The 25,106-nt window shown below is 44.1% G+C and overlaps 1 protein-coding gene across 1 annotated transcript; it reads left to right on the forward strand.

The window, feature by feature from the left end:
• Positions 1-982: 982 nt before the first annotated feature.
• LOC130322363 (vomeronasal type-2 receptor 26-like) lies at positions 983-24,328 on the forward strand. Its single transcript, XM_056553069.1, has 3 exons — positions 983-1,012; positions 13,610-13,733; positions 23,695-24,328. The coding sequence occupies exon 3, from the start codon at positions 23,709-23,711 to the stop codon at positions 24,309-24,311; it is 603 nt and encodes a 200-aa protein (XP_056409044.1). The 5' UTR covers positions 983-1,012; positions 13,610-13,733; positions 23,695-23,708; the 3' UTR covers positions 24,312-24,328.
• The last annotated feature ends 778 nt before the right edge of the window (positions 24,329-25,106 follow it).

Below are 25,106 nucleotides of genomic sequence, written 5' to 3' on the forward strand. Positions count from 1 at the left end.
TAAAATGGACAGCAGAGGTCAGCAGAGAGCACTGTGGCCGTAACATCAGAGAAATCCAAAAGAAAAGCATTTCCTCAGTAGTATACAACCCACAAAATGTATTGGAAGGATTATGATTTTTTAATAGTAAATTACAAATCTGTTTAACTTTCTGGCACCAGTTGATAAAAAAAAAATAAAGTTTTCCACAGGTATACCCCTTTAACTTAATCTGTAGTATACAGCAGCTGATAAGTACTAGAAGGATTAAGATTTTTTTATAGAAGTAATTTACAAATCTGGCACCAGTTGACTCTAAAAAAAAATGTTTTCCACTGGAGTACCTTTAAGGCATTAAGGCTCAAGACCCGTTCACACTGCAGAATTTCAGGGGCGGACATTTCCGCCGCTGAAAGTGTTCCGCGCAAAGAAAGAAGAAGTCCATTCTTTGCACGGATTCCGCAAGCGGACCATAGCCGTCAATGGTGACGGCTCAGTGCCCCGTGGCCTAGCGCCCAAGCATCTCCGGCGCCGGCCGCCAGGCGGAATCTCTGTTCGGCGAATTCAGCCGCGAGAATTCCGTTGTGTGAACGGGGCCCTAGGCAAAACCCGGAATGGGTTCAACACACAAAAAAAGCTACAAATCCTTTATTATAGTTTTTTCTATGTGCCACTTTCACTCCTGGTTTTGGCTAAAAATCTAAATACTGTTTGTGAACTCGGCCTAAAGGTGAGTATTAATATTCTTATCTTGTGTGCCCAGTATGACCAATAGATTGAAATATTTATTGTTACTGATATGACAACCCTGGTTTATCTTTTAAAGCTAACACACTATATAAAAGAAGAAAATATTTTTTTCAATGAAAACAGAGACTGGATAACACCGCTAGATATTATGAATTGGGTAACAAGAAAATACCAAGGAATTGTGAAAAGGTCTATAACGGTTGTTGGAAGATTTGATGCATCTTTTCGAGAAGATAAACAGCTGGATATTAATCCCCAGATAATAACATGGAGACAGAACTCAGTAGGTTACCATGAAGTCATTTACCAGTATATAACATGTTTTCTAGAAGATCAAACCCAGGAATATGTTAGAGAAATGTATTTATTAACTAAAGGGGCTTTATAGAGGTTTTTATGTACTTTGAATGCCACCAGCTCAGGGTTTGGTATATTATTTATACATTTTTATTTTGATGAGAGGTGGGAACATATTGGTGCCCCTGCATGAAGGAAATTGCCATCCTAAAGGGGACATTCTGAGGTTAAATGACCTACCTACTTTGGGCATCTACCTAAAGTAGGGCTGAAATTATCTACTTGGTGATGTCTACCATATTTTTCGCCGTATAAGACGCACTTTTTCTTCCCCAAAACTGGGGGGAAAAAGTCGGTGCGTCTTATACGGCGAATACACCCCTATCGCGGCGGTCCCTGCGGCCATCAACGGCCGGGACCCGCGGCTAATACAGGACATCACCGATCGCGGTGATGCCCTGTATTAACCCTTCAGACGCGGCGATCAAAGCTGGGCATTTTTTGAAAATCTGACCACTGTCACTTTAAACATTAATAACTTTGGAATGCTTTTACTTATCATTCTGATTCCGAGACTGTTTTTTCGTGACATATTGTACTTTATGTTATTGGTAAAATTTCACTGATATTTGCATCCTTTCTTGGTAAAAAATCTAAAAATTTCATGAAAATTTTGAAAATTTAGCATTTTTCTAACTTTGAAAGTCTCTGCTTGAAAGGAAAATGGATATTCCAAATAAATGACATATTGATTCACATATACAATATGTCTAATTTGTGTTTGCATAAAAAATTGACAAGTTTTTACTTTTGGAAGACACCAGAGGGCTTCAAAGTTCCGCAGCAATTTTCCAATTTTTCTCAAGATTTTCAAAATCGTAATTTTTCAGGGCCCAGTTCAGGTTGGAAGTGGATTTTAAGGGTCTTCATATTAGAAATACCCCATAAATGACCCCATTATAATAACTGCACCCCCGAAAGTATTCAAAATGACATTCAGTAAGTGTTTTAACCCTTTAGGTGTTTCACAGGAATAGCAGCAAAGTGAAGGAGAAAATTCGAAATCTTCATTTTTTACACTCGCATTTTCTTGTAGACCCAATTTTTGAATTTTTACAAGGGGTAAAAGGAGAGAAATCACCCTAAAATTTGTAACCCAATTTCTCTCGAGTAAGGAAGTACCTCATATGTGTATGTAAAGTGTTCGGCGGGCGCAGTAGAGGGCTCAGAAGGGAAGGAGCGACAATGGGATTTTGGAGAGTGAGTTTTTCTGAAAGGGTTTTTGGGGGGCATGTCCCATTTAGGAAGCCCCTATGGTGCCAGAACAGTGGACCCCCCCCCACATGTGACCCCATTTTGGAAACTATACCCCTCATGGAATTTAATAAGGGGTGCAGTGAGCATTTACACCCCACTGGCGTTTGACAGATATTTGAAACAGTGGACTGTGCAAATCAAAAATTTTATTTTTCATTTTCACAGACCACTGTTCCAAAAATCTGTCATACACCAGTGGGGTGTAAATGCTCACTGCACCCCTTATTACATTCCGTGAGGGGTGCAGTTTCCAAAATGGGGTCACATATGGATATTTATTGTTTTGCGTTTGTCAGAACTGCTGTAACAATCAGCCACCCCTGTGCAAATCGCCTCAAATGTACATGGCGCACTCTCCCTTCTGGGCCTTGTTGTGCGCCCCCAGAGCACTTTGCGCCCACATATGGGGTATCTCCGTAGTCGGGAGAAATTGCGTTACAAATTTTGGGGGTCTTTTTTCCCTTTTACCTCTTGTGAAAATGAAAAGTATAGGGCAACACCAGCATGTCAGTGTAAAAAATTTATTTTTTTACACTAACATGCTGGTGTAGACCCCAACTTCACCTTTTCATAAGGGGTTAAAGAAGAAAAAGCCCCCCAAAATTTGTAAGGCAATTTCTCTCGAGTACGGCGATACCCCATATGTGTCCCAAAACTGTTGCCCTGAAATACGACAGGGCTCCAAAGTGAGAAAGCACCATGCGCATTTGAGGCCTGAATTAGGGATTTGCATAGGGGTATTCTATGCCAATGATTCCCAAACAGGGTGCCTCCAGCTGTTGCAAAACTCCCAGCATGCCTGGACAATCAATGGCTGTCCGGCAATACTGGGAGTTATTATTTTGCAACAGCTGGATGCTCCGTTTTGGAAACAGTAGCGTACCAGACGTTTTTCATTTTTTGGGGGGAGGGGGGCTGTGTAGGGGTATGTGTATATGTAGTGTTTTTAACTTTTTATTTTAGGTTAGTGTTAGTGTAGTGTAGTGTTTTTAGGGTACAGTCACATGGGCAGAGGTTCACAGCAAGTTTGCCGCTGGAAGTTTGAGCTGCAGCGCAAAATTTGCGCCATCTCAAACTTGCAGCACTCACTGTAAACCTCCGCCCATGTGAGTGTACCCTGTACATTCACATTGGGGGGGGGGGCAAACATCCAGCTGTTGCAAACTCCGAGCATGCCCTTTGGCTGTCCGTGCATGCTGGGAGTTGTAGTTTTGCAACAGCTGGAGGAACGCTGGTTTGGAAACACTAAGTTAAGTAATAAACTTTCAAGTGTTTTGCAACCAAACTTAGTGTTTCCAAACCAGTGTGCCTCCAGCTGTTGCAAAACTACAACTCCCAGCATGCATGGTCTGTCAATGCATGCTGGGAGTTATAGTTTTGCAACAATTGCAACAGCTGGAGGCACTGAGGTAGGAAACGGACAATGTTTCCCAACTAGTGTGCCTCCAGTTGTTGCAAAACTACAACTCCCAGCATGCCCAGACTGCCCAGGCATGCTGGAAGTTGTAGTTTGGCAATATCTGAAGGATCAGATGTTGCCGAACTACAACTTCCAGCATGCTTGGGCAGTCTGGGCATGCTGGGAGTTGTAGTTTTGAAACATCTGGAGGTCCACAGTTTGGAGACCACTGTATAATGGTCTCCAATCTGTGCTCTTCCAGATGTTAGAGAACTACAACTCCCAGCATGCCTGGACAGACTGAGCATGCTGAGATTTGTAGTTTTGCAACATCTGGAAGAGCACAGATTGGAGACCATTATACAGTGGTCTCCAAACTGTGGACCTCCAGATGTTGCAAAACTACAACTCCCAGCATGCCCAGAAAGCCAAAGGCTGTCTGGGCATGCTGGGAGTTGCAGTTTTGAAACTCTCAGAGGCAGCAGTGAGATCGCTTTACGGCGATCTCACTGCTGCCAATGAAGATGCCGCACTGCTGCCGGAAACTCACCTCCGGGACGCAGCGCAGCCAGGACCGCATGGAGGACGCCGGGACCGCTCGGGACACCGCTCGGACGGGTAAGCGACGCCGGGGGACGGGTCAGGGACACTTATCAGAGCGGTGTGTGTCCCGATCCCCGTGATCGGGACTCACACACCGCACTGCTAAGTATTTTCATAGCGAAACGCTGCTATCAGCTGGTCAGATTTGACCAGCTGATAGCAGCGATCGCTGGGGGGGGGGTGGGGGATGAAACCCCCCGTGGTTGCACGGTAAGATTGCTGGCTATCAGTGATAGCCACCATCTTTCCGGGCGCTGCGGGGTGCCGCGAGTAGCGGCAGTAATGTTCATGACGTACCTGTATGTCATGGGTCGGGAACACCTTGCCACCCATGACGTACAGGTATGTCAAAGGTCGGGAAGGGGTTAAAAGGCAAGTGCACCAATGATTGGTGCCTGGCCCAATCAGTCTGATTAGCTTCCACCTGCCCCCTGTCCATATAACCTCACTTCCCCTGCACTTCCTTGCCGGATCTTGTTGCCATTGTGCCTTGAGAAAGCTATCTCTGAGTTTGCCATTTCCAGTGTTCCTGACCTATTGCCGTTGCTATTGACTACGAACCTTGCCGCCTGCCCCGACCTTCTGCTACGTCTGACCTTGCCTCTGCCTAGTCCTTCTGTCCCACGCCTTCTCAGCAGTCAGCGAGGTTGAGCCATTGCCGGTGGATACGACCTGGTTGCTACCGCCGTGGCAAGACCATCCCGCTTTGCGGCGGGCTCTGGAGAAAACCAGTAGCAACTTAGAACCGGTCCGCCGGCACGGTCCACGCCAATCCCTCGCTGACACAGAGGATCCACATCCAGCTAGCCGAATCATAACAGTAGATCCGGCCATGGATCCCGCTGAGATGCCGCTGCCAAATCTCGCTGAGCTATCCACGGTGGTCGCACAGCAATCCCTACTGATCGCCCAACAAGGTCACCAGCTGTCGCACTTGACCACCATGCTACAGCAACTTCAGTCACAGCTACAGCAGCTGCTACAGCAACAACCATCTCCTCCGCTGGCTCCTGCACCTCCTCCGCAGCGAGCGGCCGCTCCTAACCTCCGCTTGTCCCTGCCGGACAAATTTGATGGGGACTCTAGACTCTGCCGTGGTCTCCTGTCTGGGAAGGCCCTGTCATGGGCCATACCACTCTGGGCACCTCTCTCACTGTATCCTTTGCAATCTACCCCTGTGCCTTCCGCCGAGGAGGCTACGCAAGTGGATCGGTCTCGCCTGACCCATGAAGAGAGGACTCGCCGCAGAGATAAAAATTTATGTCTGTACTGCGCTAGTACCGAACATTTCTTGGTGGATTGCCCTATTCGTCCTCCACGTCTGGGAAACGCATGCACGCACCCAGCTCACGTGGGATTGGCGTCTCTTAGTCTGAAGTCTGCTTCTCCACGTCTCACCGTACCGGTTCGGATTTCTCCTTCTGCCAACTCCTCCTTCTCAGCTGTGGCCTTCTTGGACTCTGGTTCTGTGGGAAATTTTATTTTGGCCTCTTTTGTTAATAAGTCCAACATCCCTGTGACCCGTCTCGCCAGGCCGCTCTACATTTCCTCGATCAACGAAGTAATATTGGACTGCACTGTGCGTTACCACACCGAACCCCTGCTCATGAGCATTGGACAGCATCTCGAAAAAATTGAACTTTTTGTTTTGCCCAACTGCACCTCTGAAGTGCTCCTTGGTCTGCCATGGCTCCAACGCCACTCTCCTACCCTTGACTGGACCACCGGGGAGATCAAGAGCTGGGGTGCTTCTTGCCACAAAAAATGCCTCACGTCTGCTCCCAGTCCCGTCAGTCAAACCTCAGTGTCTCCTCCTTTGCCTGGTCTCCCCAAGGCCTATCAGGACTATGCTGTGTCTCCTCCTCATAGCCCCCGTCCTGGTAACACTCTGCCCCGTGCCAAGCTTCACCCTCTTCCCCCCCCTCCCCACTCCCAAGCCTTCTGGTTTGCCCGCTGTTGATGAGGTTTCCCGGGACTTCTCCACCGTTTGGAAAGAGACTCAAAAATCCCTCATACAGGCCTCATCCCGGATGAAGAAGCATGCCGACAAAAAAAGAAGAACTCCTCCTGTCTTTGTTCCTGGAGACAGAGTGTGGCTCTCCGCCAAGTATATCCGCTTCCGTGTCCCCAGTTATAAACTGGGACCACGTTATCTTGGACCCTTTAAAATCAAGTGCCAAATCAATCCTGTTTCCTACGAACTCCTTCTTCCCCCTTCTCTCCGTATTCCTAACGCTTTTCATGTCTCTCTCCTTAAAGCGCTTATCCTTAACCGCTTCTCTCCCAACGTTGTTGCTCCTACTCCTGTCTCCGGGTCCTCAGATGTCTTCTCGATTAAAGAATTTTCAGGTTCCAAAAAGAGGGGGAGACCCAAGGGGGGGGGTACTGTTATGCCGAGCGCTCGCGGCGTTCCTCTCTCTGCAGCGCCCCGGTCAGACCCGCTGACCCGGAGCGCTGCACTGACACTGCCGGCGGGGATGCGATTCACGTCACTCACCTGTCCCGGTCCCCGGCTGTCATGTCCTGGCTCTGCTCCTTAGGGCGTGCGCGCGCCAGCTCTCTAAGATTTAAAGGGCCAGGGCACCAATGATTGGTGCCTGGCCCAATCAGTCTGATTAGCTTCCACCTGCCCCCTGTCCATATAACCTCACTTCCCCTGCACTTCCTTGCCGGATCTTTGTTGCCATTGTGTCTTGAGAAAGCTATCTCTGAGTTGGCCATTTCCAGTGTTCCTGACCTATTGCCGTTGCTATTGACTACGAACCTTGCCACCTGCCCCGACCTTCTGCTACGTCTGACCTTGCCTCTGCCTAGTCCTTCTGTCCCACGCCTTCTCAGCAGTCAGCGAGGTTGAGCCGTTGCCGGTGGATACGACCTGGTTGCTACCGCCGCTGCAAGACCATCCCGCTTTGCGGCGGGCTCTGGTGAAAACCAGTAGCAACTTAGAACCGGTCCACCGGCACGGTCCACGCCAATCCCTCTCTGACACAGAGGATCCACATCCAGCTAGCCGAATCATAACATACCGTATTTTTCGCCGTATAAGACGCACTTTTTCTTCCCCAAAACTGGGGGGAAAAAGTCGGTGCGTCTTATATGGCGAATGCACCCCTATCGCGGCGGTCCCTGCGGCCATCAACGGCCGGGACCCGCGGCTAATACAGGACATCACCGATCGCGGTGATGCCCTGTATTAACCCTTCAGACGCGGCGATCAAAGCTGACCGCCGCGTCTGAAGGGAAAGTGACACTAACCCGGCTGTTCAGTCGGGCTGTTCGGGACCGCCGCGATTTCACCGCGGCGGTCCCGAACAGCCCGACTGAATAGCCGGGTTAGTGCTTACAGGACACCGGGAGGGACCTTACCTGCCTCCTTGGTGTCTGCTCCGTGCCGGGATCCCCTGTATGCCGGCGCTCTCCTTCCTCGTCGTCGCGTACGTACGTGATGGCGTGATGGCGGCGACGGAGAGCGAGGATACCCGGCCGGCAGCAGAGACGTTCCGGAACGACGGGGACATGGCGACAGCGATGGAGCGACATTCAGGGCAGCGGTGACGGGTCCGGAGCGGCGGGGACACGTGAGTATTACCTCCTCATGCAGTGGTCTTCAATCTGCGGACCTGCAGATGTTGTAAAACTACAACTCCCAGCATGCCCGGACAGCCAACGGCTGTCCGGGCATGCTGGGAGTTGAAGTTTTGCAACATCTGGAGGACCGCAGGTTGAAGACCACTATTGGGTTCTAAATCTTTATTTTTTAAGATTTTGCCCCTAAAAATTGGGTGCGTCTTATACGCCGGTGCGTCCTATAGGTATATATTTTATATATATATATATATATATATATATATATATATATATATATATATATATATATTTTGTGACACCCATGCAAGATTGGCTGTGAAGGGGAGGTATATGTTACCGAGATTCCTCTCCTACGTGAGGTAACAGCAGAGCCGCTCACCTGCTCGGAAATAATTTAGGTGATCAGAGGGCGGATATATAAGAGAAGCCATGAGAGCCGATAAATCTCTCTTCTGGATGGGGACACAGAATGTGGACATTAAGTTTGATGTGATCTGGATCTTCTTAGCAATTGGCCGGTTTAAGAAACTTGTATTTCTTGAACCCATTGTAGTAAATCAACTCACGTGCTCTGGCTCCTCTGCGTCACAAACTGTGTATAGCAAGCGGAAAAAAATGGCACTGTGTTCAGGACTCCTGGCCCAGTGACTTGAGAAAAGTCTCGTTGTGAAGACCGAAACGTAGCACAGTATGGGTGGGTGAATAAACCACGCTGCTTTCACGTTATTTTGGAGTGCCACTTCTTTATCCAGTGGATATGAGGTCTATGGGGTATTGAGTCCTACCTTCAGTCGCTGAGCACCCATTTGGACCAGGAGTCCTGAACACAGTGCCAGTTCTTTTTCACTTGCTATACACATGAATTACTTGAACAATGCCATTCATGGTTGTATTGTCTTATTCATGTTCCTAAATGTTCTGTCTCCATTTGCTTTTCATTTGATTTCTTTTTTGTTCTTGAAAACCTTAATAAAATTCTTTCAAAATAAAGCTTGCTTACAAATTCCGGACTTAAGCCTCTCAGGGGGGCAAGATAGGGGTATTACCAAACTTTCAAATATTTCACATTCCTCAGGCCTGTTACCTTTTATTACTATTATGGACAAATTCAAGCTCCCACACACTGAATTCTATAAGTATCTGCAAATTAGGCAAACCTCCTCCAAAAACCACATGTCCTTCCTATAGCTTTTGTTTTTTCTCCACATGCACTATAAAAAGGCATATCACAAGCATATATAATTAATATATAAATAATTTTAACCTTGCTTGGAGTAAATGGCTTGAGTTTAAAGGGGTGCTCCTGTGGAAAACTTTTTTTTTTTTTAATCAACTGGTGCCAAAAAGTTAAACAGATTTGTAAATCACTTCTATTAAAAAATATTAATCCTTCCCGTACTTTTCAGGGGCTGCATACTAAAGAGAAATCCAAAAAGAAAATTCCTGTGATGTCCTGACCACAGTGCTCCCTGCTGACCTCTGCTGTCCATTTTAGGAACTATCCAGAAAAGGAGAAAATCCCCATAGGCAACATATGCTTCTCTGTACAGTTCCTAAAATGGACAGCAGAGGTCAGCAGAGAGCACTGTGGTCAGGACATCACAGGAAATGCATTTCTTTTTGAATTTCTTTTTAGTATACAGCCCCTAAAAGTACTGGAAGGATTAAGATTTTTTATTAGAAGTGATTTTCAAATCTGTTTAACTTTCTGGCACCAGTTGATTTAAAAAAAAAGTTTTCTACGGGAGTACCCCTTAAAGCCTTTATATTAAAAATCTTGGATCATTTCTGTCTCTGAAATAGGGAACAGGAAGAAATAAAGATAGGAAATATATTGATTAACCCCTTAAGGACGCAAGACGTACTCAAACGGCCCCTTTTCCGAGTCCTTAAGAACTCAGGACGTTTGAGTCGCTAGCTGGAGGGGAGCGGTGCCCGATGCCTGCTGAAATCGTTCAGCAGGCATCGCGGCATATAGCCCATGGGCTCATGATGACCCCCCCCCCCATGCTGACGATGGCCGCAGATCACTGGACAATTCAGCCCAGCGATTTGTGGCGGATTCCGGGTCAATCGGGTCTCCATGTTTACCGGCCGACCAATCAGGGCACCTGCTGCGGGTGTCACTCCCGCAACCCTCTCCGCCCCTCTTCCGGAGGACGTGATCGGGTGCGGGAAGAGGACCCCGGCAGCTGGGGACCCCGATCCCCGGCGTCAATGTTGGGATCGGGGCCCCAGGAGCGGCGGCGAGGGACTGACCTGAAGCGGCGTGGATCAGCAGTTGGAGATGAGTGACAGCCTCCTGCTGTTGCTTAGCAACAATTCCCAGCATGCAAAAAGGGCATGATGGGCATGCTGGGACTTATAGTTTTGCAACAGCTGGAGGCACATTTTTTCTATGGAAAAGTGTACCTTCAGCTGTTGTATAACTACAACTCCAAGCTTGCACAAACAGCTAAAGTGCATGCTGGGAGTTGTAGTGGTGCATCTGCTGGTTGCATGACTACAACTCCCAGCATGCCCGTTGGCCGTCGGTGACTGCTGAGAGTTGTAGTTTTACAACAGCTGTAGGCACACTGGTTGTGTATTACTAAGTTTGTGACCTAACTCCAGTGTTTCACGACCGTTGTGCCTCCAGCTGTTGCAAACTACAACTCCCAGCATACACCATACATGCTGGGAGTTGTATTTTTGCAACAGCTGGAAGCACACTGATTGTGAAACACTGAGTTAGGTCACAAACTCAGTGATACACAACCAGTGTGCCTACAGCTGTTGCAAAACTAAAACTCAGCATGTACAGTCTGTCAGTGCATGCTGGGAGTTGTAGTTTTGCAACAGCTAGATGTCCCCCCCTCCAATGTGAATCTACAGGGTACACTCACATGGGTGGAGGTTTACAGTAAGTATCCGGCTGCAAGTTTGAGCTGCCGCAGCTCAAACTGCCAGCGAGAGACTACTGTGAACCCCCGCCTGTGCGACTATACCCTAAAAAACACTACACTAACACAAAATAAAAAGTAAAAAACACTACATATAGACATACCCCTACACAGCCCCCCTCCCCAATAAAAAGGAAAAACATCTGGTACGCCACTGTTTCCAAAACGGAGCCTCCAGCTGTTGCAAACCAACTACTCCCAGTATTACCAGAAAGCCACTGGCTGTCCAGGCATGCTGGGAGTTTTACAACATCTGGAGGCACCCTGTTTGGGAATCACTGGCGTAGAATACCCCTATGTCCACCCCTATGCAATCCCTAATTTAGGCCTCAAATACGCATGGCGCTCTCACTTTGGAGCCCTGTCGTATTTCAAGGCAACAGTTTATGGTAACATATGGGGTATCGCCGTACTCGGGAGTAATTGTGTTACAAATTTTTGGGGGTATTTTCTGCTTTTACCCTTTTTAAAAATGTAAAATTTTTGGGAAAACAAGCATTTTAGGTAAAAAAAATAAAAAAATTTTACATATGCAAAAGTCGTGAAACACCTGTGGGGTATAAAGGTTCACATTACCCCTTGTTACGTTCCCCGAGGGGTCTAGTTTCCAAAATGGTATGCCATATGGTTTTTTTTGCTGTCCTGGCACCATAGGGGCTTCCTAAATGTGGCATGCCCCAGAGCAAAATTTGCTTCCAAAAAGCCAAATGTGACTACTCCTTTTCGGAGACCTGTAGTGCGCCAGCAGAGCACTTTTCACCCCACTATGGGGTGTTTTCTGAATCGGGAGAAATTGGGCTTCAAATTTTGGGGGTTATTTTCTGCTATTACCCTTTTTTAAAGTGTAAAATTTTTGGGAAAACAAGCATTTTAGGTAATTTTTTTTTTTTTTTTTACATTTGCAAAAGTCATGAAACACCTGTGGGGTATTAAGGCTCACTTTATCCCATGTTACATTCCCCGAGAGGTCTAGTTTCCAAATGGTATGCCATGTGTTTTTTTTTTTGCTGTTTTGACACCCTAGGGGCTTCCTAAAGGTGACATGCCCCCCAAAAACCATTTCAGAAAATTGTTCTCTCCAAAATCCCCTTGTCGCTCCTTCCCTTCTGAGCCCTCTACTGCGCCCGCCGAACAATTTACATAGACATATGAGGTATGTGCTTACTTGAGAGAAATTGGGCTACAAATACAAGTAACATTTTTTATAATGGGGTCATTTATGGGGTATTTCTAACATGAAGACCCTTCAAATCCACTTCAAAACTGAACTGGTCCCTGAAAAATATCGAGTTTGAAAATTTTGTGGAAAATTGGAAAATTGCTGCTGAACTTTGAAGCCCTTTGGTGTCTTCCAAAAGTAAAAACTCATAAATTTTATGATGCAAACATAAAGTAGACATATTGTATATGTGAACCAAAAAAAATTATTTTGAATATCCATTTTTCTTATCTTCAAAGTTCGAAAAATGCAACATTTTCATTTTTTTCATCAAATTTTGGGATTTTTCACCAAAAAAGGATGCACGTTACCATAAAATTTTACCACTATCTTAAAGTAAAATATGTCACGAAAAAACAATCTCGGAATCAGAATGATAAGTAAAAGCATTCCAGAGTTATTAATGTTTAAAATGACAGTGGTCAGAGTCCTTAAGGTGAAAAAGGGCTAAGTCCTTAAGGGGTTAAAAACCGAAGAGATTGACCTAAAGAATAGATCAATTACTTAATAAATAAATTACAAAAAAAAATCAGCAACTCTAATAAGGAATAGATAGACTTTCAAGCTCTTGCATATTGACATCAAAACAAAAGTGGTATCGATATAAACTACCGATAACGGCACTCATACAGCTCCGTATACGGAAAAATAAAAAAGTTATTGAGGTCAAAGTAGGACAATTTTAAGGATTGTCCTTGTAGACAAAGTTTTACTATTTTAAAAGGAATACAATAATAGAAAAAATATTTAAATGCAGGTATTAGTTTATTCGTATTGACCCACAGAATAGAGATTACATGTCAGTTTTGCTGTAAAACACACTGCATAAAAAATATCACCCAAAAGTGGAAAGTGTTTTTTATATTATTTTCTCATTTTCATTGATATTTTTTTTTTTCATTTTCATGAATATTTTATGAAAAGGGATCATTGCTCCGTATAATTGGTCCTGCAAAAAAAAAAATAAATAAATAAAAAAACAAGCCCAATGATGCTCCGTGGATGCAAAAAATATGAAAAAATAGGTTTCTTAAAAGATCCTTTCTAAGTCAAAGCAGAGAATCACTGAGGAGAACAACCCCGCTCTGATAACACAAATATCTTTACACAATTCCCCATTCATTATTATATAATATTAAATTTCCCTTGAAGAAGCAAAGAACTTTCCTCTGGGTGCTTCATACTACGAAGGGGATTTTAGTTGGACAATTGCTTTAGTGTTTTATTCACTTTTATATATAATATATATATATATATATATATATATATATATATATATATGTGTGTGTGTGTGTGTGTGTGTGTGTGTGTGTGTTTTACATGGTATGGAAGAGAATATGCATTTTAATCACTTATGTATTTAGCAAAATGAAGAATGAAGTGGCACTCCAAAGGATTCAATCTAAAAAGTGGTGCTTTATTCACCCATCAGTACAAGGTACAACATTTCGATCCACAGTCAGGATCTTTTTCAAGCATAGTTCGTATTGAATTTATGTGTTTCCTTATACTTAGAATCCTAAAGGTCGGTGCATTGAGCCCTGTCTGCCAGGAACCCGAAAAGTTCTCAGAGGAGGATATCACATCTGCTGCTATGACTGTATCCCATGTCCAGAAGGAGAATTTACAAATCATCCAGGTATATATATATAAATATATATACCAAATATACCAAAGTTCTCCCTGCTGACACGTCTGTCTCAGGAACTATCAAGAGAAGGCGCAAATCCCCATAGCAAAACTATCCTACTCTTGACAGTTCCTGAGACAGACAGAGGTGTCAGCAGAGCACTTTGGTCAGACAGAAAAAAATAAATAAAAAGAAAATAACTTCAGTATACAGCAGCTGATAAGTACTGGAAGGGTTAAGATTATTAAATTGAAGTAATTTAGAAATCTATTTGATGTTCTGGCACCAGTTTATTTAAAAAAAAAATGTTTTTCACCGGAGTCCCATCCTCTAGATTTCACCTGCAATAGAGATTCTTCCTTGAGCTGGTTCTGTATTTCTTTGTTTAATTTTGACTTGACTTGTCTAACTTCTCTTTATCTGACTGTTCACTCATTCCCTGTGTTTTGGTATTGCTCCCTAATCTGTGTCTGTTTAACCCATTTTGTCCTGACTTTTGTATTGTATTTGTGTTATTGTTTTTTGTGGACATTGTTACACTGTGCACTTCCTTCAGAGTAGGGAACGTTGGCAAGTTGGGGGTCTGACTTTTTGGCGGATCGTTGGGTAGTGAGTAGCCTAGGACTGTGCTTATTCCACACCAATAAGCAGTTTTTAAGCAGGAAGTAACTTGATCCCACATGCCCATAATTTGTAAACTTTATGCTCACTCAAGAGAATACTATCTCTAGTGTAGACTCCATCTGATGAGATCACCTTTTCAAGGTGGGATGGTGTACACTGTGTTCAGACAATAGACAATATACTAAGAATCTTAATTTTTACAGAACAATATTGCAATTGAATATAGTCATCTGTGCCAGTTAAAACTGTTGAGTCCCATATTCCAACCGTGCATGAACTGTCAAGGGCATCCCAAATGCCATCAGCCAAGATATCAATATCAGGGGCTTGACCCAGACGACCAAATAATAACACATGCAGTGGCACACTTCTGACGGTCTAAACACCACTCTAGTCCCTGTAAACATGGTCTTCTACCAATGTTGGGATTACAACTACCAGCCGGTTCTGTCTAGACAATCGGTACCAACCCGCATATGCAAACATTCTCCCTTCTTAAGAGCACACTTTATCTTAAGGCATATCAGTGCCCACTGGTTATCAGACATCATGGGTACAAGGGAACGGTTTAGCTGGTAATTTGTATATTAATAAAACTGTATACAATGGTGGACCTGTCTGCTACTTTGGCAATGTTAAGGCCTCTTTAAGACCTGTATAAATCATGGCAGTGCAGTTGCTCACTCTACCAGCTGACTAAGAAACATGTTGCACAGCCTTCAATTATCAGCAAAGGGATTATCACTTCTTTTACTTCAACACCCTCACAAAGTATGGGCTTTCCCAGAAGCATTGTAGATCCCTAAAAATTTACAAAAGCAACAGCTCAGTAGAGGCAAAGGAATCATCAAGAATAATTATACAGCAACAGAAGAATGCAGCAGCACACTGCCAGCACAAGGCTATAGGTGAAACATGAATATGCAGTTAAAACATGGAGAGCTATACAGCTATGGTGTAATAGATGCAAATGTAAAACTATGAAATAGTGAGGCACTTAGCTTGCAAATTTGTCTCCGCCGGCGGTCAAATAGCTTGGACCGTCCCACCGCGATAAGGTGGCCTCATTGGGACGGACCCTACACTGTGAATATGCCTCTGTGTGAACAGTTCAGTAAGCATGGCAGGGTCTGGAACATCCAAGACACCTTATATACACACCTGATAGAGGTGGGTGGGGTGCAAGGCCAACATGGAGGTAGCCACTCCCCCATATGTGCAATACAGACAAAGAATAAGTCAGCCAGCACTTTAGTTGATACCAAACTAATATATGGACCTGGCCTACAGGTGCACGCTACTAGGCTAGATATACAGCAACAGAAGAATGCAGCAGCACACTGCCAGCACAAGGCTATAGGTGAAACATGAATATGCAGTTAAAACATGGAGAGCTATACAGCTATGGTGTAATAGATGCAAATGTAAAACTATGAAATAGTGAGGCACTTAGCTCTCAAATTTGTCTCCGCCGGCGGTCAAATAGCTTGGACCGTCCCACCGCGATAAGGTGGCCTCATGGGACGGACCCTACACTGTGAATATGCCTCTGTGTGAACAGTTCAGTAAGCATGGCAGGGTCTGGAACATCCAAGACACCTTATATACACACCTGATAGAGGTGGGTGGGGTGCCAGGCCAACATGGAGGTAGCCACTCCCCCGTATATGCAATACAGACAAAGAATAAGTCAGCCAGCACTTTAGTTGATACCATATCAACTAAAGTGCTGGCTGACTTATTCTTTGTCAAGAATAATTATAGTTAGACAAGCCAGAGGTCCAGACAAAAAGTTCAGTGCAGTTCTTCCCTTTTCAAGTGGTGGACTCTGCACCTTTCAGAAAACTGATGGCTTGTGCCGAGCCGAGATGGAGAGTCCCAAGCCGTCATTTCTTTTCGAAAAAGGCAGTACCAGCCCTGCACAAACATGTCGGTGTGTACGGCAGCTCCCTGTTCGGCAGCTCCCTCCCAAAGTGCACGGCAGCTCCCTGTGGAGCTGTAACTATGGTAAGGGACAATACATGTCCTTTATGGCCCACTGGGTGAATGTTTATTCTTGCACAGCCTCACCAGAAACTTGGCCAGGTCATGCCGCTTCTGCCTCCACGCTCTTACGCCGTTGGTGCTGCGACAATGTCCGACTCTGCCTCCTCATCCTATGCCATTTCCTCAGCCTCCACTGCATGGACAAGTCACAGGGTCCCTCCAGCATGCCATGTGTGCAGGGCACGGTGGTGTTCTTCACCTGGTTTGCTTTCTGCTGAAAGTGATTCGCCAAGAAATTGAATCATGGTTTTCTCCGAGACAACTGGAAATGAGAACCATCGTGACCGACAATGGGAAGAACATCTTGTCTGCGCTGCGTCAAGGAAGGCTGAGCCATGCACCCTGCATAGCACACATGTTCAATCTGGTTGTCAAGCATATCCTAAAGTCTTCCACTCAATTGCAACACATCCTAACAATGGCAAGGAAACTTTGCATGCACTTCAGCCAAATAACACCCTCCTTGAGTTGCAGTGTCAGAACGGCATCCCCCAACATAGTCTGATATGCAACGCTTTCACCCGTTGGAATTCCACCCTCCATAAGTTGGACCAACTATATGAACAAAGAAAAGCCATCATCAATTTCTTGATTATCCAAGCGGATAGGGGTACTCCCCTATGTAACTTTAATGTCAACCAGTGGCAGCTCATACGTGACACCTGCCGTTTGCTCAGGCACTTGGAGGAAGCGACATTATTAGTCAGTCACCAGGATTATGGGATGGATAACGTCATTCCACTGCTTCATTTCCTACAACAGATGGTGGAAACTATGGCTGATCAGACAAGGTGCCTACATCTCATTGCCATATGAGCCCTGTGGAGCTGAACTGGAAGAGGAGGTTTGACAGGAGAGGAGGAGCAGCAGCAGCCAGAAGAGCTACACGGTGATGAGAAAGACAAGACAGAGGACCCAGATACACCGTGGCAGTACACAGTGGAGATGGAGGCAGGGAGTCCCTCTGAGTCACTTGCACAACTGTCACGATGCATGTTTAGTAGTGACTGCCGAAATTGTCACCTTTCAGCAGTGGGATGACTTCTGGCTCTCCACTATGTTGGACGCTCGTTACTGGCACAAAATGGGGGCCTTTTTGACACCCACTGAGAGGGAGGACAAACTGACCTACTACAGAGTCATCCTATATAGTCAGTTGGCCGATACCTATCTGCGCCATCGTCCATCCTCTCTCAGGTCTGACTCAGGGGGCACTCTGCGCTCACCTTCCACTGCCATGGCTGCGTGGGTGGGGTGGCAGGAGCAGTACCAGCTCCATCTGCAGAAGCCTGAGTCTACAGTCGCTGATGAGTAGCTTTCTTCACCCGCATAGTGAAACAACTCATCAGCAGCAGGTAGACCTTGAGCAGGATCTGAACCAGCAGGTGGTGGCATACCTTGACATGCCCATGCCAACACACATTGAAGATCCGCTGGACTTCTGGGCTGGCAAACTGGATTTGTGGCCCCAACTAGCAGAGTTCGCCCTGGAAAAGCTTTCCTTCCCGGCAGTAATGTGCCATCAGAGCGCATGTTTAGTGCAGCGGGGGCCATAGTTACCCCAAGGAGGACTCACCTGTCCACCAAAAATGGGGAGAGACTGACCTTTGTCAAGATAAATCAGGCATGGATCAGCCAGGATTTCCACCCACCAATGCCTGATGCATCAGAGTAGATTAACCATGGTGTCACACCAACACTTTACAAATATGGATAAAGCAAAAAATATTTAAGGTGCTTCTCCCCAGTTACAGAAATTCCTCCACATCAGATCTCAAGTAATTATTGAGGATATGCATGAACTAAAGCTTAACATATGGACCCAATTTTTTTTTTAATCAAACAAAAAGAAAGATGTGCAAAAAACACCATGTGCCACCTACACCACCAAGTATTGATGTGATGCAAAAACCTCTATAAGGTGGAAGGGAACAACGTATGGTCCATTGTAACAGGTGGGGGTAAAAACTGGCCCTGTAAGGCTCTACTCTCGCCCAATTGATTCCCTTTTTGTCAAGTGTTACTCGCCCTAAAAAGGGCACCCCACACAGGAACCTCTCCCTATTTCCACCTAAAAACCCTGCTATTTCCCAGGGTTTTTGGATGGAAATAGGGAGATGTTTGTGTGGAGCCACCCTTTTTAGGGCAGGTAACACTTGCCAAGAAGGGAATTAATAGGGCGAGAGTAGGGCCTTTAAGGGTCAGTTTTTACCCCCACCTTTTACAATGGACCATACGTTGTTCCCTTCCATCTTTTAGAAGTTTTTGCATCACATCAATACTTGGTGGTGTAAGTGGCACATGGTGTTTTTTGCACACCTTTCCTTTTGTTTGATTTAAAAAAAATTGGGGTCCATATATTCTATCCTAAGAATATTATTAACCCCTTAATGACCAAGTCCATTTTCACCTTAAGGACCACGCCAATTTTATGTTTGCATTTTCTTTTTTTCCTTCTCGCCTTCTAAAATCCATAACTCTTTTATATTTCCATCTACAAACCCATATAAGGGCTTGTTTTTTGTGTGAGCAATTGCACTTTGTAATGAGACCTCTAATTTTACCATAAAATGTTCGGCGAACCCAAGAAAAAAAATTTTTAGGGAGGAAATTTTAATGAAAACCCAAATTTTGCACATTTTGGAGGGGTTCGTTTTCACACTGTACAATTTACGGTAAAAATGATATGTGTTCTTTATTCTGCGGGTCAATACGATTAAAATGATACCCATGGCTAGATACTTTTATATTTTTGTACCGCTTAAAAAAAATCGACAAATGGACAAAATCAGTCATCTAAAATCGCCATATTTTGACCACCTATAACTTTTTCATTTTGCCGTATATAGGGCGGTATGAGGGCTCATTTTTTTGCGCCGTCATCTGTACTTTGTTAGGTGCCATATTTGCACATATAAAACTTTTAGATCATTTTTAATAAAAAAAATTTAATAAAATGTGACAAAAAAGCAGCATTTTTGGACTTTTTAAATTTTTTATGTTTACGCCATTCACCGTACGGGATAATTAACATTATATTTTGATAGTTCGGACATTTACACATGCGGTGATACCAAATATGTTTATAAAAAAAAAACGTTTAGGCTTTTTGGGGGTAAAATGGGAAAAACTGACAATTTTCATTTTTATTGGGGGAGGGGATTTTTCACTTTTTTTTTTACTTTTTATTTTTACATTTTTCAAATTTTTTTTAACACTTTTTATGTCCCCATATGGGGCTATCTATAGCAATCCATTGATTGCTAATACTGTGCAGTGCTATGCATAGGACACAGCACTGCTCAGTATTATCGGTGATCTTCTGCTCTAGTCTGCTCGACCTCAGACCAGAGCAGAAGACCCCGGGAGACAGCCGGAGCCAGGTGAGGGGACCTCCGGCCGCCATGCTGGATGATCGGATCGCCACGGCAGCGCTGTGGGCGATCCGATCATCCAATCAAAGTACCGCAATGCTGCAGATGCCATGATCTGTATTGATCATGGCATCTGAGGGGTTAATGGCGGACATCCGGACAATCGCGGATGTCGGCCATTACGGGCGGGTCCCTGGCTGCCGTATATGATGCGAGCACCCTTCAGATGCTCACGGTCATACACAGGAAGTAAATGTACGTCCTGGTGCGGGAAGCCAAACCAGGACGTACATTTATGTCCGTGGTCGTTAAGGGGTTAAAATTTTAGTTTTAGCTAATGCATATCCTCAATAATTACTTGTGCACACTTAACCACTTTGACAAAAAAGTCTGGTTTCTTCTGCCTACCTGCCTCAGCTACTATGCTGATCCTGCCACCTGCCTGATGCCACACATCTGATGCCAAGTTCTCCTTTCACCCACCTTCATCTGTGGGTACTGGTATTGCCACCCACCACCCCAATCTTTCACCGGGTCACTTTCGGGATTACTTATGCTGCAATCTCCAGGCTGTGTCATTGTGCCCCCATATGGTCTCCTCATGCTGCCACCACCTCCAGGCTGTGTCATTCTGCCACTATATGGTCTCCTCATGCTGCCGCCACCTCCAGACTGTGTCATTCTGCCACTATAGGGTCACCTCATGCTGATGCAACCTCCAGGCTGTGTCATTCTGCCACCATATGGTCTCCTCATGCTGATGCCACCTCCAGGCTGTATCATTCTGCCATCATATGGTCTTGTCATGCTGATGCCACCTCCACGCTGTGTAATTTTGCCACTATATTGTCTCCTCATGCTGCTGCCACATCCAGTCTGTCATTCTGCTACCGTATGGTCTCCTCATGCAGATGCCACCTCCAGGCTGTGTCATTCTGCTGCCATTTGGTCTCCTCATGCTTCCGCCACCTCCAGGCTGTGTCATTCTGCCACCATATGGTCTTCTCATGCTGATGCCACCTCCAGGCTCTTTCACTGTGACGCTTTGTGGCCTACATACGCTGCCTCCATGTCCAGGCTGTGTCATTCTGCCGTCATTTGGTCTCGTGTTGCTGCTGGCACATTACATTAACCCCTTAAGGACCGGGGGTTTTTCCGTTTTTGCATTTTCTTTTTTGCTCCTTGCCTTTAAAAAATCATAACTCTTTCAATTTTGCACCACCAATTCTACTTTGTAATGACGTCAGTCATTTTGCCCAAAAATCTACGGTGAAACGGAAAAAAAATCATTATGCTACAAAATTGAAAAAAAAAAAACAGTTTTGTAACTTTTGGGGGCTTCCGTTTCTACGAAGTATATTTTTCGGTAAAAATGACACCTTATCTTTATTCTGTAGGTCCATACAATTAAAATGATACCCTACTTATATAGGTTTGATTTTGTCATATTACTGGAAAAAATCATAACTACATGCAGGAAAATTAATACGTTTAAAATTGTCATCTTCTGACCCCTATAACTTTTTTATTTTTCCAGTATGGGGCGGTATGAGGGCTCATTTTTTGCGCTGTGATCTGAAGTTTTTAACGATACCATTTTTGCATTGATAGGACTTATTGATCGCTTTTTATTCATTTTTAAATTATATAAAAAGTGACCAAAAATGCACTATTTTGGACTTTGGAATTTTTTTGCGCCCACGCGATTGACCGAGCGGTTTAATTAATGATACATTTTTATAATTCGGACATTTCCGCACGCGGTGATACCATATTTGTTTATTTTTATTTTTGTTTACACTGTGTTTTTTTATGGGAAAAGGGGGGTGATTCAAACTTTTAATAGGGGAGGGGTTAAATGATATTCATTCACTTTTTTTTTTCACTTTTTTTTTGCAGTGTTATAGCTCCCATAGGGACCTATAACACTGCACACACTGATCTTTATCATTGATCACTGGTTTCTCATAGGAAACCAGTGATCGATGATTCTACCACATGACTGCTCATGCCTGGATCTCAGGCACCGAGCAGTCATTCCGATCGGACCAGCCTTGTTTAGTTAAACGTCCATGGCTTAATATTTTTGACAAGCATATGATAATGGCAGGATCTATCCAGTAGCTTTCCAGGGTCAGGCCTGAATCACTGAGAGGGAGGACAAACTGATACACTACTCTGTCGTTGTGCCGCTCTGCGGCCTACATAGGATGCCACCACCTCCATCCTGTGTCATTGCGCCAACATATAGTCTCCTTATACTGCTGCCACATCCAGGCGCTATCATAGTGCCGCCCTATGGTCTCATCATGCTGCTGCCTCCTCCAGACTCTGCCATTGTGCCACATGTGATCTACTTGTTATATTTCTTTGGTTGTCATACAGTATTTTTTCAAAGTCAACCCTTTGGGCACCTGGGACACTCAATTATGAGCATCGGGGGCGCTGAGAGGCAGGTGCTGGAACAGGTGGTAGCTCGCCTCGCAGCAGACTGCCCTCCAATGGGTCCTCAAAAATAATTTTCAATATTACAAAATTGGGTCCTCCAAAATTTTACATTTTTTTTTAAATTAAATTAAAATAAAATAAAATATAAATTAAATAAAAAAATATATATTTAATCTTCTTAATTGTAACGCCATACGGTCTCCTGACCCTGCTCCCACATCCAGATGCTCTGCAGCAGTGATTCTAATAGCGATGCCTGTTATCTGCATGTCATACTGAATAACAGTATTATTTTACTAACCAAGCACACTCCCTATGCGTGTTATTACACTATTGAGGCTCTCTGTAGCCCGGAAATAGCCTCTTTTAATAGCGATTTGCCGCAAATAAATTCGGATCAAACCGATTTGGGGGGGGGGGGGGGGGGAATTTGGCGAATCGTCCGAATCACATTTTTCAAAAATGTGCTCATCTCAAATGACTACACTGCAAAAGAAGGTTGTAACCAATAGGTAAGATGGTTCATTTTTACACTAACTATGACAGGAAAACCTTGATGTCACATATGGGCAGGGAACAGTGAAGCCCTAACTCACCCACAGCCACTGTCCCTACCTATTGCCTATCCGCCCTAAGTGACGGATCGACAACCACAATGACAAACCCTCCCTGCTAAGTGTTAGGACAGCATTGTCAAAATAATAAAATACAAAAACAGTAGAAGTTGGAAAACCGCTGGAGGCACGCAAACTAACTGAGATACACTAAGACACACATACGGTCAAAACAATAAGTCTAGCCGAGGTTGTTACCAAGTAATAGCCGAGTACAGGAGAAGAGTCAAGGGAAAATCCAAAAATCAATAAATAAGCAGGAGGTGTCAGCTATGGTATAACCTTTCACAGACAATGAACTGATCACTGCTCCTAGCTTATATATGAAGGTGATCAGGGATATACCTCCCTGATAGGTAGCAGAGCTGATAACCACACCCAGATAACACAGGTGAGCTCCAAACAGTGCCAGCCCAACTAGAGTCATTTAACTCTTCATGTTCGACCAGAGCCATACATTGAACTTGATGTATCACATGTCATATTTATATTTTTATATAATACATGCATTTATATTATGATGGTATGTATGATATACTATATACTGAAGTTAGATATTTTTATTTTTATTTATAGATAGTGAAAATTGCCAGAGATGTCCTAAAGATAAATGGCCAAATGAGCGAAAGAACAATTGTATTATAAGGGATTATGAGTTTCTATCATATGACACTGATGTTTTTATTTTAGTCCTTTCCATCATCTCCATATTATTATCTCTTATAACTGTATTTATAATTGGAATTTTTATTTTATTCCAAAAATCTCCCATTGTCAGAGCCAATAACCAGAGCCTAAGCTTCGTTCTCCTGACCTCTCTCATGTTCAGCTTACTCTGTGTGTTTCTATTCATCGGTCGTCCAGTGGATATAACCTGCATGCTGAGACAAATCTTCTTTGGCGTCTTCTTCACAGTTGCCGTGTCTTCTGTCCTGGCCAAGACCATCATAGTCTGCATAGCATTCAAGGCCACCAGACCAGACAGCTCCTGGAGAAAATGTGTGGGGGTTAAGCTTCCTTATTCTGTAGTGTTGGTCTGTTCATCTCTTCAGATCCTGAATGCAGTTATCTGGTTGTCATTGTCTCCTCCATATCAAGAGCTTAACCTGGATTATCCTGGGAAGATCATCATTCAGTGTAATGAAGGGTCTGTCTTGGCCTTTTACCTCATGTTGGGTTATATGGGGCTTCTGGCGGCTGTGAGTTTTCTTCTAGCTTTCATGGTGAGGACATTACCTGATATGTATAATGAAGCCAAGTATATCACCTTCAGCATGCTGGTGTTCTGCAGTGTCTGGATCGGTGCCATCCCGGCCTATCTGAGCAGTACAGGGAAACACATGGTCACTGTAGAGATATTTGCAATATTAGCCTCAGTGGGAGGAACATTGAGCTGCATGTTTCTACCTAAATGTTACAATATCCTGATGGAGCCTGAAGTGAACAGTAAAGGACATTTGTTCCAGAGAAGCGTTATGTGAAGATGTTTTTGTCACTGTACAGTTTGTATATTTTGAAAAGTGTTTATCTGGAAAGATATAAAGTCCATATATTATTTTGCAAATATAACTGTTTCTTTGTTGTCTCTTGTTCTAATGTATGGTGATAATATACCTCCTTAGATAATGATATTTTTGACAATATTTGACAAAACACTACATATACACCCCCTTACACTCCCCCCCCCAATAAAAATTTGTAACGCATTTTCTCCTGAGTACGGAAATACCGCATATGTGGACGTAAAATGCTCTGTGGACGCACAACAAGGCTCAGGAGTGAAAGTGCAGTATGTACATTTGAGGCCTAAATTGGTGATTTGCACAGGGGTGGCTGATATTACGGCGCTTCTGACATAAATGCCAAAAAAAAATACCCACGTTTGATCTCCATTTTGGAAACTACACCCCTCATGGAACGTAACAACGGTATAGTGAGCCTTAACACCCCATAGATGTTTGTCAAATTTTCGTTAAAGTTGGATGAGAAAATGAAAAAAACTTTTTTTTTTTACTAAAATGCTGGTGTTACCCAAAATTTTTTATTTTCATAAGGGAAAATAGGGGAAAAAAAGCCCCCCAAAATTTGTAACCCAATTTCTTCTGAGTAAGAACATACCGTATATGTGGATGTAAAATGCTCTGCGGGTGAACTACAATGCTCAGAAGAGAAGAAGCACCATTGGGCTTTTGGAGAGAAAATTTGTCTGGAATTGAAGGCCACGTGTGTTTAAAAAGCCCCATAGTGCAAGAACAATGGACCCCCACCACATGTGA

This window comes from Hyla sarda, chromosome 1 (genome assembly GCF_029499605.1).
Source record: "Hyla sarda isolate aHylSar1 chromosome 1, aHylSar1.hap1, whole genome shotgun sequence".
In the NCBI taxonomy this organism is placed as follows: Eukaryota; Metazoa; Chordata; class Amphibia; order Anura; family Hylidae; genus Hyla; species Hyla sarda.

Coding starts and splice junctions, on each gene's coding strand:
- LOC130322363 (XM_056553069.1), top strand. CDS start 23,709: ATGCTGAGACAAATCTTCTTTGGCGTCTTCTTCACAGTTGCCGTGTCT.